The sequence below is a fragment of the Rhinolophus sinicus genome, chromosome 6, assembly GCF_057876585.1.
Source record: "Rhinolophus sinicus isolate RSI-liver-muscle chromosome 6, RSI-T2T, whole genome shotgun sequence".
In the NCBI taxonomy this organism is placed as follows: domain Eukaryota; kingdom Metazoa; phylum Chordata; class Mammalia; order Chiroptera; family Rhinolophidae; genus Rhinolophus; species Rhinolophus sinicus.
In genome coordinates, this window is record NC_142506.1 from 788,315 (window position 1) to 804,066 (window position 15,752).

Consider the following 15,752-nt stretch of genomic DNA (forward strand, 5'->3'; position numbering starts at 1 on the left):
CCTCGTAAGGGAGAAGAGGGTGTCAGGGGCCTGCACTAGAGCTGCCGAAGAAGTTGGCCCATGGTCTTGGGCCGGCTGTGACTGCAGGCAAGCTAGTCGGGTCTCTACCAGCTTTGACAACGTCAGCTCCAGAGGACCTGCCCAGGAGAGGTTCTAGGTTGTGCAGCATACAGGACAGAGGGTGGGGCTTGGGCCTCTCCCACTTGGCAGCAGGAGGTGGCACAGGGACCCGAGCGTGTGGGGGAGTGCTGGCTGTCTGAGGCCCTTCCCGGAGCACTTCCTCCTGCCCAGGTATTTGGCCCAACCGGCTCTACTGGTTCCTTGGGGTCAGGCTGGGCATTGCGTGCTGTGTCGCTGCGTTAGGGTGACAGTAGGGATTTGGGGCAGAGGCCTAGTTAGGCCAGCCCTGTGAAGCATGAGGCTTGGAGACACACACACACAGCAAAACCGGTCCCAGGTACTCACAGGTCACCACTTCTCAGCTGCATACTCACTTCCTAGGTACCAGGACCCAGGAACCCTGTGGTCCAGCACTGGGGGGAGAGGGCACCTCAGAACTGTCCAGGACCCAGAGGGCCCACCCCAACAAGTCATCTGCAAGAGCCCTGGGAGGAGCAGGTGCAGCTCCCCTCACTTGCTCCACCCCAGGGCGGCCAGAGCTCAGAGGTCGCGACAGCTCTCCAGTTGTGCCTGTCCCTAGGATGTCTGGCTGGGTTGCAATGCAGAGGGGAGAGCCCAGGCCCAGGTCCAGGCTGGACTGCTTTAGGGCTCAATCAGGCCAGGACTCAGCTCGGGGCTGGGCTCAGACGTCTGGACCCTGCTAGGGCCTCCTCAGGTAGTCCACACCTACCCCGATGCCCCTGGCTCAGCCCCTCTTCAGTGGGGCTGGAAACCAGGGTCAAGGACCCTTCTTCCCCACCCCCTTGCAGACCCACCACCTCCTGGGAATCATGCCCCTCCCCCAGGGCCCTGGTGGGCAAAGCCAGCTCCCAGATACTCAGGCTTCAGGCTGGCTACTCAGCACCAACAGCCAGGGCAGGAGGACCTCTCACAAGCCCCCAGTGGGCACCAGGGTTGGGAAAACATCTGTGTGGCTCCCCGACTCACCCCGCCCACAGAGATCACACATAGGTCACCACACCTGTCCCTGGTCCCGCCCCCCCCAAGGCCTGCTTCTAGGTCAGGCCTGGGCACAACTTCCTGGGAGGACCAGTGGCAGGTGCTGCAGGCTGGGTCCCCACTGAGCAGCTCCCCAAGTGTGGCAGCCATGGCTGGGGGGGTGTGGGGCCGGGCCCGGGGAGCCCCTGTGGGGGCCCTAACCCTGACAGCTCTGGCTGAAGGGATCCGGGCCAGTCAGGGACAGCCTATGAGACCCCCTTCCAAGGGCCCTCAACCTGAACCTGAGGCAGAGCCTGGGCATGTAGCTGCCCGGGAGCCCTGCTCCCCACCCCATGCGCAGGAGCCAGCCCCTGAGGGGCCCTCTCAGGTGAGTGGGAGGGAAGGGAGGCTGAGGGGACCAGCCTGTGGGGCAGGGGAGAGAGCTCGGGGAAGGCAGGGGAGCTCACTGGGCTGGGGAACAATAAGAAGGCACGGGGACTTTGTCGAGAGCTGGCAGGGGGCCTGGGGAGGAGAGCTGAGAGCAGCAAGGGCCTTCACACACCCTACCTACCCTGCCCTAGGCACCCCAGAGTTCCCGGAAGGAGGGGGCCCTAGCCGACCTGGCGTTGTACACGGCTGCCTGCCTGGAAGAGGCTGGCTTTGCTGGGACACAGGCCACAGCACTCTCCCTGTCCTCAGCCCTGGAGGCCCAGGGGGAGCGGCTAGAGGACCAGGTCAGCCCCCACCCGCGTTCTGCCCCAGAGACTCCTGCCCCATCCCCTCCAAGGTTGGGGGGTTGGAACGAGCTCCCTGACACTGACACACAGGCCTCTTTTGGGCTGCACCTGCCCAGTGGGGATACAGAGGGTAATAATGTTGGGGGTCAAGGAGGCCTGGCTGCTGACATCTGCCTCTCCACGCCAGGTGCATGCCCTGGTGCTCGGGCTGCTGGCACAGGTGCCCAGCCTGGCCGAGGGAAGGCCCCGGCGGGCAGCTTTGCGAGTGCTGAGTGCGCTGGCCCTGGAGCACGCACAGGACGTGGTGTGTGCGCTGCTGCCCTGCTCGCTGCCCCTGGACCGGTAATCCTCCAGGGCTGCACCCTCACTGTCCCCACACAGCTGCTTCCCCTTCCCTCTTGGCATGGAGTCTGGCCTCATCGGGCAGATAGTGGAGCAGGCAGAACCTCCGAATTTCCTCCTCCACCCCGCCCCCCTCGGAGTCCTCGGTACTGGGTTCCTGACTTGGGGCCTGCGTTCACTTTCCATGTCACCCCTGAAGTCCAGCCTGGGGGTGTGTGAGCCAGGTGGCTTCTGGGACCCAATGCCCTGGCTCTTTGGTTTGATCCACCCCAGGAGAAGTTGCCTGATTTTATTCTCTATGTGATTGTGTATAATGTCAGTTTGTCACTGTCGCTGGCCTGAGAGTGTTCTGAGCGGACCGTGCTCTGTTGTGGTCTGCATAGATGGCACTTATTTTATTCCTCTGGGATTGGAGGTGATATGGGGGGAGGGGATGTTTTACCTGTCCCTCCTCCTGCTGGAGTCCTAGTGGCCATCTCCACCCTGACCTGGGGTCCTGCAGGCCAGCACGGACCCTGCATCAGGCACCCTGTGCCCCCAGGGCGGCAGCCGAGCTGTGGCGCAGCCTGAGCCGGAACCAGCGCGTGAATGGGCAGGTGCTGGTGCAGTTGCTGTGGGCGCTAAAGGGCACAGCTGGACCTGAGCTGGAGGCACTGGCGGTAGGTGACCAGCCAGCACTGCCAGAGGACGCCCCCTCCCCGCTGGCCCAAGGGGGTGGGCAAGTCGGGCCAGAGGGAGACTGGGCGGCAGGGTCTTGCCAGAGTCACACGCATCTGTCCCTCAAGTGCCTGAGGCTCTGTCCTCGTCCTGTCTGTGGTGCACCCGATCCTGGGTGGTCCACTTGTTCCACAGGCCACTCGCGCCCTTGGGGAGATGCTGGCTGTGTCCGGCTGCGTGGGCGCTACACGGGGCTTCTACCCGCACCTCCTCCTCGTGCTGGTCACGAAGCTGCATGAGATGGCCCGGGGCACACGCTCCCCTGACACCTCCAAGGTTTGGACCCCATCCCACCAAGGGCCACCGCACAGCCACGCCAGGTGAGGGTCTCACACTGGGGGAGGTGTGGGCTGGATCAGCGCCCTGTCCTCACTGCCCTCTCGCCCACTGCCCCCACCCCCAGCTGCACAGTGGAGGCCCTGAAGGCCTTGCTCACGGGGGATGGCAGCCGCATGGTGGTCACGTGCATGGAGCAGGCTGGAGGCTGGAGGAGGCTGGTGGGAGCCCACACCCACCTGGAGGGTGTCCTGCTGCTGGCCAGGTGTGGTGCAGGGGGTGGGGGAAGAGACCAGGCCTGAGGGCGGCCGGGTGCGGGCTTCTCCAGGGGTGAGTCCGTAAGCAGAGGGAGAGCTGCCATTTTGCCCCAACCCAGTGCCATGGTGGCCCATGCGGACCACCACCTGCGAGGCCTGTTCGCTGACTTGCTGCCCAGGCTACGCAGCGCCGACGACACGCAGCGCCTCACGGCTATAGCCTTCTTCACCGGGGTGAGTTCCTTTCCCGGATGGGTGATGAGCGGTGACCATGGACTTGGCCCATAAGCGGCACCACCAGCATCGGGACGGTGAGAGTCCTGACCGCCTGGCCCCCGCTTAGCTGTTGCAGAGCTGGCCCACCGCGCGGCTCCTGCGGGAGGAGGTGATTCTGGAGCGACTCCGCGCCTGGCAGGGCGACCCCGAGCCCACCGTGCGCTGGCTAGGCTTGCTTGGCCTCGGCCACCTCGCGCTGAACCGACGGAAGGTGAGGAGCTGGGCCGGGCAGGACGGGACCGGGGTGCGAGCGGCGGCCCAAGATCCCTGCCTCCGCAGGTGCGGCATGTGAGCGCGCTGCTGCCCGCTCTCCTGGGCGCGCTGGGCGAACATGATGCGCGGCTCGTGGGCGCCGCGCTGGGCGCGCTGAGGAGGCTCCTGCTGCGGCCGCGGGCGCCCGTGCGGCTTCTGAGCACAGAACTGGGGCCACGCCTCCCGCCACTGCTGGACGACGTGAGCACTGCCTCTCCGCTCCAGGCCCCGCCCCACCAGGACACTCCCCTCTCCCCAGGCTCCCCCGCCAGGTCCCGCTCCTGCCCCCAGATTGCGCCCCCAGGCAGCTTCCCTCCTGAGAGCCTCTCCTTCCTGGCTCCCCCTGACTGCATCCTCGCACGCAGGCTCGGGACCCAGTCCGCGCCTCTGCAGTCGGGCTCCTCGGGACCCTGGTGCGGCGGGGTCGGGGCGGGCTCCGCGTGGGGCTTCGAGGCCCCCTGCGGAAGCTGGTGCTGAAGAGTCTCGTGCCGCTGTTGTTGTGCCTGCATGACCCCAGCCTGGACGCTGCTGAGGTCAGCTGCCCCCGGGACTGTCCCACCACTGTCCCCACCCAACCCTACCCATCCCACGGAGCTGTCTCCGAAGATGGCCCGTCAGGGACTTGCCCAAGGGTCCCGGGTGCAGGCGTCATGGGCTCCCAGGTTCCTGGCCCTGGGCTTCTCCACCCCTCATCCTGGCCACACCCAGGCCACCTCTGCCACTTTCAGGACCCCTAACCCTGCTCCCTTCTGGTGTTCCAGAGCTCAGAGTGGACCCTGGCTCGCTGTGACCATGCCCTGCAATGGGGTCTGCTGGAGGAGATGGTCACTGTGGCCCACTATGACAGCCCTGAGGCCCTAAGTCGCATCTGCCACTGCATGGTCAGAAGGGGAGCAGTGACAGTGAGGGGGTGTGGTGAGCTGCCCACTGGGTCCAGTGTACACAGGGACCACTGCCCTCAAACGGAATCTCCTCACCTTCCCAGCCAAGGTGGTAGCAGGTCTAAGACCTCCGGCCCTGACCCCTTTCTCTGGGGGCTCCCCAGGGGACCCCAGCCCCTGGGCTCACCTCTGCCACCTCCTCTCCACGTGGGATTGGCCCTCCTGTCCTGCCATGAGCCCTTCTGTCCCCAGGTTCACTGGTACCCGAGCCACGTGCCCAGATTCCTGAGCCAGAGCCAGGGCTACCTGCGGAGCCCACAGGACCACCTGCGCCGGGCAGCCACCGTGCTCATAGGTGAGGCAGTCCAGGTGTCTCACTAGCTCTCCTACCCAGAGCTCTGGGAGCTGGGGGCGTGGCGCCAGCACTCACGGGTTTGCCTTGGTCCAGGCTTCTTTGTCCATCACACCAGCCCCAGCCGTGTCAACCAGGACCTGCTGGACTCCCTGTTCCAAGGTGAGGACCAGCGTCGCCAGGGCATGGGGTCCTGGAGAGTGCAAGAGTGGAGTGGGTGGGAATGGATGGGTGGAGGGCCAGGAGTCCTGTGGCGCTTGGCAGTCCTGAGCCCTCCCGCCTTGCTTGTCCCTGTAGACTTGGGGCAGCTGCAGAGCGATCCCGAGCCGGCTGTGGTCGCCGCTGCGCAAGTATCTTCCCAGCAGGTGGCGCTGCTGGCCCGCGCTCAGAGCTCTCGGCAGCGCCTGCGCTTCCCCCACCTCCGCCTGCTCCAAGCCCGCGCGGCCCGGTCCCCGCCAGTCTACCCGGACAGCCCCTTCCGGCGTCGGAGCGTCACAGGCCGCTGGGGCTCCTCCACACCGGGTTGAGCTGCACCCAGCGCCCCCCTCCTGGTGGGGGCTGGGGGTCTAAGTCGGGCACCCCTCCGCTCTGTGGCCAGTCCTGGCACACTCCACTTGAGGGGCACCCAGGGCCTAGTGCTGGATGCCAGTGTCTGCCCCCTCGAGCCACCGCAAGGCCTGGTGCACACAAAGACTCCTCCAGGAGCTCATCACCGTGATGGCACGTGCCCTAGAGGGACGGCAGTGTTTCTGTCAGCACCATTTCACCCTTAGCCCCTTGCGTCTTGCACCCATTGGTCCATCTGTCCCCCCCAGGCCTGTTGCTCTCCTAAGCCGCGGTCTGGTGAGGGACACTGAAGCTGGCACAGCCCTGGGAGCTGCTGCTCTGATAGGCTGCCTGCTTCTTGGGCCTCTGCCCCCGCCTGCCCGGGGTCCCTGCCTGTTTGGCCCCTGCTGGTCACCCAGCAGCTCTACACCGCCCACCAGGTGCCCCACTCCTTGCCAGCCCATGTCCTGGCCCAGGTTCTGTATGCTCAAAAGACATTGACCTGTTCCCCTGTCCACACCTGCTGCACCCCCCCAGCCTGGCACCATTTTCAGACGCCCCCACTCCTGCTTATTGTGTCAGAATCCCACCTGAACCTTCTCCACAAGGCAACCCCTGACCTCTCTCTCCACTGGACACCACAGGCCTGGGATTAGGTGTGGGGCGCTGCCATCTGCACCCCTACCACACTGCGCCTTCGCGCCAGGGTTGGGAAGGAGGCGTGACTGGACATACAGGGAAGAAGTCCCTGCAGATGCCACCCAAGCTGTGACCAGGCCCCTCTGGGCCCTCGCCCCAGCAGGTTCTGCCACCAGAATGCCCATCCTGAAAAGCCCTTCTCCCCTGAGCTGCCGCCTCACAGAGGCCTTCCCTCACAGAGGTGTCCCTCCAGACTGGGGACACCTCGAGGGCAGGCCTGGGGTCCTGCCTGCCCCTTATGGAAAGTGTCTGAAGTAAAGACCTGTGGATCAAATGGGTCTGGCATCTGCCTGGGGCGTGAGTCATGGCCACGAATGGGGTTCTGATGGGCGATGCCTGGTCCAAGATCGAGCTCAGGCTGGGATTGTGGGTAAGGCAGTGTGTGGGCAGGAGGAAGGGGTTAGAGTCAGGCAGGTTCAGGGTGCAGGCGTGTGGCCAGGTCAGGTAGGGTTTATGAGTCAGGAAGGTGGGGGGGTCTTGTAGGTCATCCCAGGGCAGGGTAGGGTCAGGCCAAGGGCACGGTCTGTGAGGAGCCAGGCTCATGGCTTAGCAGTTCAGATCCTACAAAGCAGATGTCAGACAGATTACACTGTGTGAAAGGCATGAGGAGTATGCTGGGCAAGCCAGGAGGCCCTCAGACCCCCATGAAGGAGACAGAGAGGGAAGGGAAGGAGGTAGTGGGCTCATCCTGGACACCTGTGCTGGCTTTGGGGGTTCCCAAGACAGTCCCCCATCAGGGAGCCCACAGTTCTCAGGACCGGGGCCCCCCTGCAGGGCTGGGTTTCCATCCTGCCGTCAGGGTCTGTGAGGAGCCTGGGGCTGGGCACATAGCAGGAGCATCCTGGGACCCCTTAGTGGCCACCCCCACTCCTTGCGGTCTAGGAGCCAGCCCCGGGTGAGCGTTCATGCCCACTTGTCCCACCAAACATGCTTGTCCTCACCGCAGAGAACAGCTGGACAGGCCAGCGGCAAACCCTCAGTGGTACACGCACCATGGGGGCCAGGCAGGCAGCACCCCGCCCCTTCCCACCCCACTTCTGTGGGGCTTGGGAGCCCACAGCCCACCCTGCAGCGGCTGTTTGGAGCCCAGGCTGTGTGTTGCATAACAGCGGCCCGCTCATGGTCATGTGCCTCCCTCCCACTATGGCCCCTGCCCAGTAGCTGGCGTCCGCTGGATGTCCTGCCTGCTAGGCTGAGGTTCAAGCAAAGCCCACATAGCATGAAGGCCAGACTGTTGCTGGGCCCTGGGAGTGTGACCCTTCTTGGGGACTTCTGTGCTGGGGGGAGCAGTGGCCTGGTCCACCAGAGGCTGCCTGTCCCCCTGACAGTGCCGTAGCCCTGCCCCCTGTGTTTTCTGTCCAGTCTGCGGGCAGAGAGCCCATCCGCTGGGGCGAGCATCTGAGCACTTCTTTCCATGTGCAACCCTTCAGCATTGGTGTTGACGCTCAAGTACTCCCATGTGGGCTATGTCCCTGGGGACCTCAAGGCATCGGTGGGCCTAGGTCCCGATGGCCACCAGTCAGATCCTCCAGTGGGGCCTGGGTGGGGCCTGTCCAGGCCCTCTTTCCCCTTGGCCAGGAGAGTAGAGTGTCAGGGCCCCAAAAGTGCCACTTCTATACCTGCTCATTTAATGCTTTCTGAGAGCTGGGTTCTTCCAGTCCCACTCACGCTGCTTTTGCCTGTTAGGTCACCCTAACCAGGGTTCCCAGAGGAGGACCGTGGGCCCTGGAGGGACAAATAGACTAGAGAGGTCTCCGGCTTCCTCACTGGGGGGGTGGGGTTCCTGTAAGCTGATCTGGGATTTTGGGGGGCACTGTCTTTTTTTTAGCCATTTTTTAAAATTAGTTTCAGGTGCACAAGACAAAGTAATACTTAGACATTTATCATTTATATCCCTCACACTGTATGAACCTCCCTCCCCCCATCCACTATCCCTCTGAGGCACTGTCTTTTATTATTTACTAATTTATTTTTAAAGATTTTATTGGGGAAGGGGAACAGGACTTTATTGGGGAACAGTGTGTACTTCAGGACTTTTTTTCCAAGTCAAGTTGTTGTCCTTTCAATCTTAGTTGTGGAGGGTGCCGTTCAGCTTCAAGTTGTGCTTTCAGTCTTAGTTGTGGAGGGCGCAGCTCAGCTCCAGGTCCAGTTGCCGTTGCTAGTTGCAGGGGGTACAGCCCACCATCCCTTGCAGCAGTCGAACCGGCAACCTTGTGGTTGAGAGGACGCGCTCCAAACAACTGAGCCATCTGGGAGCTCAGCGGCAGCTCAGCTCAAGGTGCCGTGTTGAATTTTAGTTGCAGGGGGTGCTGCCCACCGTCCCTTGCGGGACTTGAGGAATTGAACTGGTAACCTTGTGATTGAGAGCCCGCGCTCCAACAAACAACTGAGCCATCCGGGAGGCAGCTCAGCTCAAGGAGACACTGTCTTTTTTAATTTCACTGTTGGGCTTGGGTTCTGGGTCTGCATGGGGTTTGCTGTCCCAGCCACAGCTGGACCTTCTGTTCCTCCTCTTGATGGCGTTGTGAAGCTGTGTGCTCCTACAGCGCTCCAATGGCCCAGTGCTCCCTCGTCCCGCCGAGGAAAGGCAGACTGCCCCCGGCTGCCCCAGACCCAGACACGTGGAAAGTCCCCACTGATCAGCTGCCAGGCCCACCCTGGCCACTCCCCCATGCAGCCCCTGTGTGCTCTGAGTCCCGCCACTCCCCCGGGAGGCCTACTCTCAGGAGACTCTTACCTCCGAGCGAATGTATGTGGATGAGACGCAGACCCAAGGCCAGCTGCTCTGGAGAGGGTCACTGCTTCTCCACGAGGCCCCAGGAGCCTGGGGTCTGTGTGCCGGTTGGCCACACATGCTCTACCCCATCTGCAGCCCCCCACTCCCGGCCCACTACTGGCAGCAGTGTGTTCTCAAGTTCCCTGAGGCAGAGACCCATCCTGCTGGAACTGCTCTGCTGGAGTCTTTCACAGGCCAGCTCACTGGAGAGGAGCCAGGGGTCCGGCCATGCATGGCCAGGTCCAAGCACAGGGCAGGCTCCCCTTGGCCCCATGGCGTGACAGGCTCGAGACCACGGGGGAGACACCTGCTCTCAGCCCCTACATCCCTCCTCATCCTGTGTGGGCAAGTCCTTGCTCCTGCCCCCTATCCCAGGTCTAGGAACCCTAAAAAATTCACTGATCCATCTTCCCTTTGTGGGTCGACTTTATTGGCTTTCCCCAACTCCCAAGCCCTGTGGTGGATGGGCTACTTGGCTGGGTTTGGGCTCTTGCCTTCCCAGGGCTGGCAGCTAGGTGGGCATGAGCTCTGCTCCCCTGGAGAGCATCCCAGGCGTGTAGGTCTGCAGGCTAGCAGAGTTGGCTCAGTATTAACAGCAGAGCCAGACAGGCATAGAGCGCACAAGTGCAGCCCTGGGCCTCCGGCTTCCAGCACACCTGGGGGGCGCCCACCTGCAGCTCCAGACCACACTCCTCCAACAGGACCCAGGTGGGCGCCTCCGAGCCCCAGCTGCTGCCCAGGAGCCCACACGGCAGGGACACGGCCCTGCTCTCCTTCCATGGGACGCTCTGCTCCAAAAGGCTCTCCACCTGCCAGGACAGGGTGGCATGTTGTCAGTGGGGCCCCCAGGCATCCAGCGCCCACCCACAGCACCCCCTCCCTGAGGTGCCCAGTTTCCATCCTACAGGGCCCACCCCTTCCCCCTCCACCTGCGCCCTCTCACCAGCTTAAACGGCTCCATCAGGGCCCTGGCCTCCAGCACCTGGGCCAGCAGCACATGCTGGGTTTCACTCAGTGCTGGGGAGAGACCTTGGGTAAGAGAAGCTCGGGAAGGCCCAGCTGGGCAAGCCCATATCCCTGCCCACTACCTGCCAGGGCCCTCACCAGCCAGCGCTTCCAGTAGGTAGAAGATGGGGCCAGCGAGTTCCTCTACTAGCGTTCTGCAGGGGAGCACCAGGCACTCCAGGATGACGCCGGCTGGACCAGGCAGAGGCTCCACCTGCCCGCAGCACTGGCCCTGCTCCAGCTGGGGGGAAGGGTGGGCAGTGAGCCTGGATGGCCTGGGGCAGGCCCCGCCCACCCCACCCACCCTCCCAGTCCCAAGTGGCTTGCTCACCGACTCCACCAGGGCCTGTAGGGCCTCCTGGTCCCTCAGGACCTGCCCCAGGGCCCCCAGCAGCTGCCCACACAGCATCTTTGAGAAGTTCTCCAGGCCCTTGGCACAGCTCCTCACCTCCATCTGCAGGCCCTGGAAGTCTTCAGTAGGCACGAACCAGTCCTTGGTGGGCCCGTCTGTGGGGACAGGGCTGGCATTGCCTGGGTGCCCATAGGGCCCTGAGGAGCTTTGGTCAGGAAGAGGAGACCCCCAGGGCACCCCAGGGGTGGTCAGGAAGGTACTGACCCGACAGCATCTTGAGGCGGTCAGAGATGGACTTCATCATGGAGGAGAAGGTGGAGGACTCCTGGGGCTGGTCATCTGGCCAGGCAGAGCAGGGCTCGTCAGCACAGTGTGTGGGTCCCCGAGCCAGAGAGAGCTGAGGCCTTCCCTGGCCCTGACAGCCCCTCACCACCACCCCGCGCTGGCAACCAGGGCAGGGACCAAGGCCATGCCAGGCAGGTGTCAGCCCGTGCTGTGCCACCCTTGCGTGTGTGTGTGCGTGTGCACATTCCCAGCCCTCAGGAATCTCCCAGCTGCCCCATGCTTGCTATAGAGGCAGAGGCTTCAGCTGCCAGGAGCTCATCCCCCTGCCCAGGCCGTGTGGGGGATCCACGGGCCTCACCTGCCTGGGACGTCACAAAGGTCTTCTGCTTCTTGTTTGGGATGAAGTGGATGTCTGGCAGCGGGTGGGAGCAGAGGTGGGGAGGCAGGTTGACGGGGGCTCCCAGCCTCCCCCTCATCCCCTGAGGCTCCCCTGCGCAGTTCCCGCAGTGTCCCCCAACCACCTCCACACCAGAGCACAGGACCCTCGGCCACCCAGGAAGCTGTGCAGCCAGATGGGCCAAGCACCCCCAACCGGGCAGGCGGTGGCTCTTCCCAGGCCTCCCTGCATTTTTGCCAGGGAGACCGGGCCCCAGGAGTCACCCCAATGTCAGCTCACCCAAGTCAGAGCCAGTAATCACGAGCTGGGCCACCCGGAATGCGAGAATGCTGCCTGAGGGGATGGTGACTGTCTTCTTCTGGCTCAGGTGGCCCTGGCCCTTGCCCTGAGGGGTAGACCTGGGCTCAGGCGTGGGCTGCTACAGGGGTCTGCCTAGGGACACTGCCCTCCTGCCCCACGACCCTTCCCTGGACACGGCCCAGGCTGCACACCTGCAAGCACATGGCTCCAGGCAGCGCAAACTGGCCCGAGCCCTCCCGCCTGTGCGTCCGGGTGACCTCCACCTCCTTCTGTGTCTGCAGCACCTCAGTCACCACAAACACGTCGTCCCCATGAGTCCGAAGCTGCTGCAGGACTTTGTGTTCGGGCTGCTGCAGGCGTCTGTGGCGGGTTATGGAAAGGCCGAGAGACTCACGGTGCAGGTGGGGGGCACCGGCCCTCTCCCACCTCTGCAGGGAAGGGACAGCTTCCCTCCCCGGGACCTAAGCCTTTGTGCCCATCAAGGCAGGGGGGTGACAGGGCCAAGGGGACCAGGACCTCTGTGGATGCCCAGGCGCGGGTGGTTGTCATTCCCCTCCCAGGTGCTCCTGACAGTGTCTGTGGATTGGTGGGGGTGCAGGGGCCAGTGGAGGTACCCACCCCTCAGCCACCAGGGCGCTGCTGCCCTCCACAACCTGGGTTCATTTCAAGTCCCCACACTGAGGTCTGCTCCACTGGAGCAGCCAGTCTCCTCTCAGCGGCCTAGGGCTCAGTCTGACCCAGACCCCCTGGGCCATGCCTGGCTGCCCGTGCCCTCAGGGTGCAGCCCCCACGACCTCTGCAGCCTCCTTCCCCAGCGCGCTGGTCCCAGCACGTCCCTGCCTCTGGAACTTTCCTCCCACTGTGCTGACCCTCAACATGGCACAGACACGCTGTGAAGTCATGACCCAGTGGCTAGCGGGGGTCAGCAGAGCCCTGCCCCTGAGGCCCCACCTCTCTTGGAGCATGGCCACCCAAGTGTTGGGGCTCACTCGCAGCGTGGACACGTTCATTGAGGCACTGGAGCTTCCGGACACTGCAGCCCCACCTGCAAATGTCCCCTGTCCCGGGGTCACCAGCTCCACGCTGCCCTGCAGCTTCCCGTCCACGGCGTCTTGGAAGTGGAAGTGGCCCACACACTCGACAGCTGGAGCAAGGCCAGAGGTGAGGCCCCATCCTGCTGGCCGCGCCTGTCCCACCCAGGGAGGGGACCTTTGAAAAGGCCCTGCCCTCTGAAAACAGACAGCCCAGAGGCCCAGTGCAGGTGGCAGTCTGGCCCTCCCGCTCCCCTCCCAGCTGGGACTCCAACTCAGTGCCAGGTGGGGTACCTGGTTCCGGGATATTGGGCTCCAGGATGTCCCTGATGGACAGGTTGACACATACGTAGCGGGGTCTCCAGAACCATGAGCTGGAGGACTTCCTGCCCAAAAGGCAGTAGGGCTGGAAGCTGGTGGAGTTCCGAAGGCTGTTCATGGGGATGAGCTCCCCACTGCGGTCCAGTTCCCGGACCACGCTCTTGACCACCCCCTCAAAGGCCGACGCCATGCTCCTGAGGAGGGCAGATGGGTCAGGCATTGCGCCCTAGGGCTGGAAGCAGGGGTGGAGACGGGGGTACAGCGGGTATTTGGATGCCTCCAACAATGGGGAGCTCTTCCCCTCCAGAGACACGCTGCATGGCCAGTCCTGGGATGCTCTGACTGGCCGAAAGCTCTTGGCCCTGCCCATTACCCAACACAGAAGGAAGCAGAGTGTCCACCCTGTCATCCACTAGTCCCTTCCTCCAAGGGGCTGTGAGCCCCTCCCGGCGGTGATGTCATTCACAATGACATCAGGCCATTCACACCCTCTGTTCTGGGACCAGAGTGCCTACACGAAGCCCAAGAAAGCCCTGGACGACCAGTCATAGGGGCTACTACCAAGGCCTCTGCCCAATGAGGCTTAGGCTGCCACCAAGGGAAGGCAGAGCAAGGTGGGGGCCTTGGGTGACCCCCAGGCCAATGGTCTACCTGCTGTAGCAGCTGTCTCCGTGGCTGGTGTTCTGAGGGTGGGGAAAGAAATATAAACCACCACCTCCTGGGTGCTTGGCACAGGGTCCCACAGAAAGACTCAGCCAGAGTGTCCCCAGCTCCCAGGCATGTCCTCTAGGGCTTTCTCTGTGCCCAGAGCTTCATGAGCCACTTGTCAGAAGCTGAGGCATCAGGGGTCAGAGGTGAAAGCTGGCCAGAGCCAGCGCAGAAGACCTGGGCCCTGGCAAAGGACCGGCCAGTCTCACTCCAGGAGAAGGCCTGAGTCTCAGTGCTGGTCTGAAATTGGAGGGGGGGGGGCAAAGGGACACCTGAAGGGCCCACTCCACAGTCAAGCCCAAACCCAGCTGAGGCTGGCGACGGGGCTTCCCCAAGCGGACCTGGGATTGTGGGGAGTCCTAAGAGGGTGCTGGGACCAGGTCACCGCCCAGAAGGGCCGGCACCCCCACCCAGTGCAAGAGGGACCACCCAGGCGCCAGGGGGCACAGGGCACAGCTCACCGTGACTGGCGCACAAGCTCTGGCCTGCAAAGCTAGGCGAGGCCGCGCTGGGCCGGGTCGCGCCGCCTGTGCCCTGGAGCTGCTGAGCATGCACCACCCGACCAACCGCCCAGACCCAAAAGTGAAACCAGCAAACTGAGCCTGCGCCACGCCCAGTGCTCCCGGAAATCGCCCGTGAGCCACCCCCTACCGCCCCCCCCCACCTCTGCCCGCCCACTGCACTCCTCTGCAGTTTCTTTCTCAAAACTCTGGGCCATGGTGGAGGGGCTGAGTGGACATTTCTCCAAAGAAAAAGTACAGATGGCCAACAAGCCCGTGAAAAGGTGCAAATCAAATCATGGTGAGATGCCCCTTCACACCCCCCACGGACTGGTGGGAAAGAGCTAAGAGCAGGGGAGGGGAGGGAGGGAGCAAGACTGGGGGGGAGACTCCCGCAGCCACTGCACGCCCCATCCAGTCCACTCCTAGGTGTGTACTGAGAAATGAAAACATGTCCATGCAAAGTCTGCTCTCACATTCGTGCAGCGAACTCATAACAGCCCCAACGTGGAACCACCTCCATGTCCGCCAACTGACACACGGGTGAAGGAACTGGGGTAAATTCTCATGGGGAAGGCATGAAAGGAAGACATTCCGCTGCAAAAAGGAGTGGTGTCCCCTATTCGGTACAACACGGATGAGCCCCACAACACTGTCCCGGGTGACAGAAGTAAACTCCAAAGGCAACATATCACGTGATTCACGCACACCAAGTATCCAGAGAACATAAAGTAGGTGGATGGCACCAGGGCTTGGGGAGGGGGGAGGAGTGACAGCTAATAGGGGTGCAGTTTTTCAGGAGTTGATGAAATGTTCTCAAGTTAGTTGTGGCGATGGTTGCACAGCTGTGAATATGCTGAAACCCATGGAGTTTTATACTTAGACAGGTGAGTTGTATGGCATGTGACTTACATCCCAAATCTGGAGCCAAGTGACAATAGCCAGGCCCATCACAGGCTCCTCGGAGCCCTCACAGTCCTGGGTCACATGCGAATCATGTCTGGTGCAGGGCAGAGTGTCTCCACATCCTTCCTTCCCGTCCACATCTTGCCCTTAACCCGTGACACCTGGGCTACACCAGGGCTGGCCTGCCAGCCTGAGACACCCTGAGAGCTTTCCCACACTCAATCACACGATTGACACCTGGGCCAGGCATGCTTCCCGTGAGGCTGTCACAGAGAACCAGACGAGGCCTCTGCCAGGCAGAGTGGCTGCCAGCACCCAACTCCAGGCCTGGGACGGTGATTTCCTGCGCTGCGTCCTGGCGAGTTGTAGCTGCGGTGGCTGGAAGGGCCGATTCAGACAGGAAACATGAGCTCACGCAACCACAACTTCCCATCAGGCAGGCTGCAGGCCATGGTCAGGGGGCAGGGGGCTGGCCTGTTCCAGGGCCAGCCTGGGCTCTCTAAAGCTGGTTCTCTTTTCACATTGGGGCCTCAGGTACAGGCCTGAGGAGCTCTGGGGTGGTGGGTGCCCATCCCAGCTCTGGTCCAGCCCCTGGAGCCATTGGCTGCTGTCACGGCATCCTTGCGGAGATGACAGGAGGCTCCAAGAGCCGTAGTGGGGCTGAGTGTGTGTACGTGTGCAAGTGTCTGCATGTGTGTTGTGTGTGCATGTTGTATGCACACGTGTCTGTTCACATGT

General features: G+C 63.0%; 2 protein-coding genes across 6 annotated transcripts; one reads left to right on the plus strand and one right to left on the minus strand.

Annotated features, from left to right (window-relative positions):
- The first annotated feature begins 784 nt into the window (after nt 1–784).
- On the plus strand, nt 785–6,707 carry MROH6 (maestro heat like repeat family member 6). 3 transcript variants are annotated; one of them, XM_074316546.2, is made up of 14 exons: nt 1,143–1,486; nt 1,680–1,832; nt 2,023–2,177; nt 2,719–2,836; nt 3,030–3,214; nt 3,298–3,435; nt 3,547–3,661; nt 3,771–3,914; nt 3,983–4,156; nt 4,321–4,488; nt 4,717–4,870; nt 5,089–5,191; nt 5,285–5,350; nt 5,486–6,707. In XM_074316546.2, the coding sequence occupies exons 1-14, from the start codon at nt 1,268–1,270 to the stop codon at nt 5,904–5,906; spliced, it is 2,313 nt and encodes a 770-aa protein (XP_074172647.2). In that variant the 5' UTR covers nt 1,143–1,267; the 3' UTR covers nt 5,907–6,707. The 3 variants fall into 3 exon arrangements, with proteins under 3 accessions (XP_074172646.2, XP_074172647.2, XP_019567792.3); XM_019712233.3 differs by having other exon boundaries at nt 4,717–4,836; nt 5,486–5,863; XM_074316545.2 differs by having other exon boundaries at nt 785–1,486; nt 4,717–5,191; nt 5,486–5,863.
- A 2,910-nt stretch (nt 6,708–9,617) lies between these two features.
- On the minus strand, nt 9,618–14,209 carry GSDMD (gasdermin D). Of its 3 annotated transcripts, XM_074316431.2 has the most exons (12): nt 14,070–14,165; nt 13,552–13,583; nt 12,874–13,094; nt 12,500–12,692; nt 11,740–11,908; nt 11,528–11,633; nt 11,210–11,263; nt 10,831–10,905; nt 10,546–10,721; nt 10,314–10,455; nt 10,153–10,226; nt 9,618–10,018 (listed from the first exon to the last, which is right to left on the minus strand). In XM_074316431.2, the coding sequence occupies exons 1-12, from the start codon at nt 14,157–14,159 to the stop codon at nt 9,779–9,781; spliced, it is 1,572 nt and encodes a 523-aa protein (XP_074172532.2). In that variant the 5' UTR covers nt 14,160–14,165; the 3' UTR covers nt 9,618–9,778. The 3 variants fall into 3 exon arrangements, with proteins under 3 accessions (XP_074172532.2, XP_019567859.3, XP_074172533.2); XM_019712300.3 differs by lacking the exon at nt 13,552–13,583 and having other exon boundaries at nt 14,070–14,209; XM_074316432.2 differs by lacking the exon at nt 13,552–13,583 and having other exon boundaries at nt 12,874–13,132; nt 14,070–14,190.
- Nucleotides 14,210–15,752: the final 1,543 nt, after the last annotated feature.

Coding starts and splice junctions, on each gene's coding strand:
- MROH6 (XM_074316545.2), top strand. CDS start 1,268: ATGGCTGGGGGGGTGTGGGGCCGGGCCCGGGGAGCCCCTGTGGGGGCC. Junction 3,915..3,982: donor TCGCGCTGAACCGACGGAAG/GTGAGGAGCTGG, acceptor CTGCCTCCGCAG/GTGCGGCATGTGAGCGCGCT. Junction 5,351..5,485: donor GCTGGACTCCCTGTTCCAAG/GTGAGGACCAGC, acceptor TTGTCCCTGTAG/ACTTGGGGCAGCTGCAGAGC.
- GSDMD (XM_074316431.2), bottom strand. CDS start 14,159: ATGCTCAGCAGCTCCAGGGCACAGGCGGCGCGACCCGGCCCAGCGCGG. Junction 13,095..13,551: donor GGAGACAGCTGCTACAGCAG/GTAGACCATTGG, acceptor TGCCCTCCTCAG/GAGCATGGCGTCGGCCTTTG. Junction 10,456..10,545: donor TACAGGCCCTGGTGGAGTCG/GTGAGCAAGCCA, acceptor CCTTCCCCCCAG/CTGGAGCAGGGCCAGTGCTG.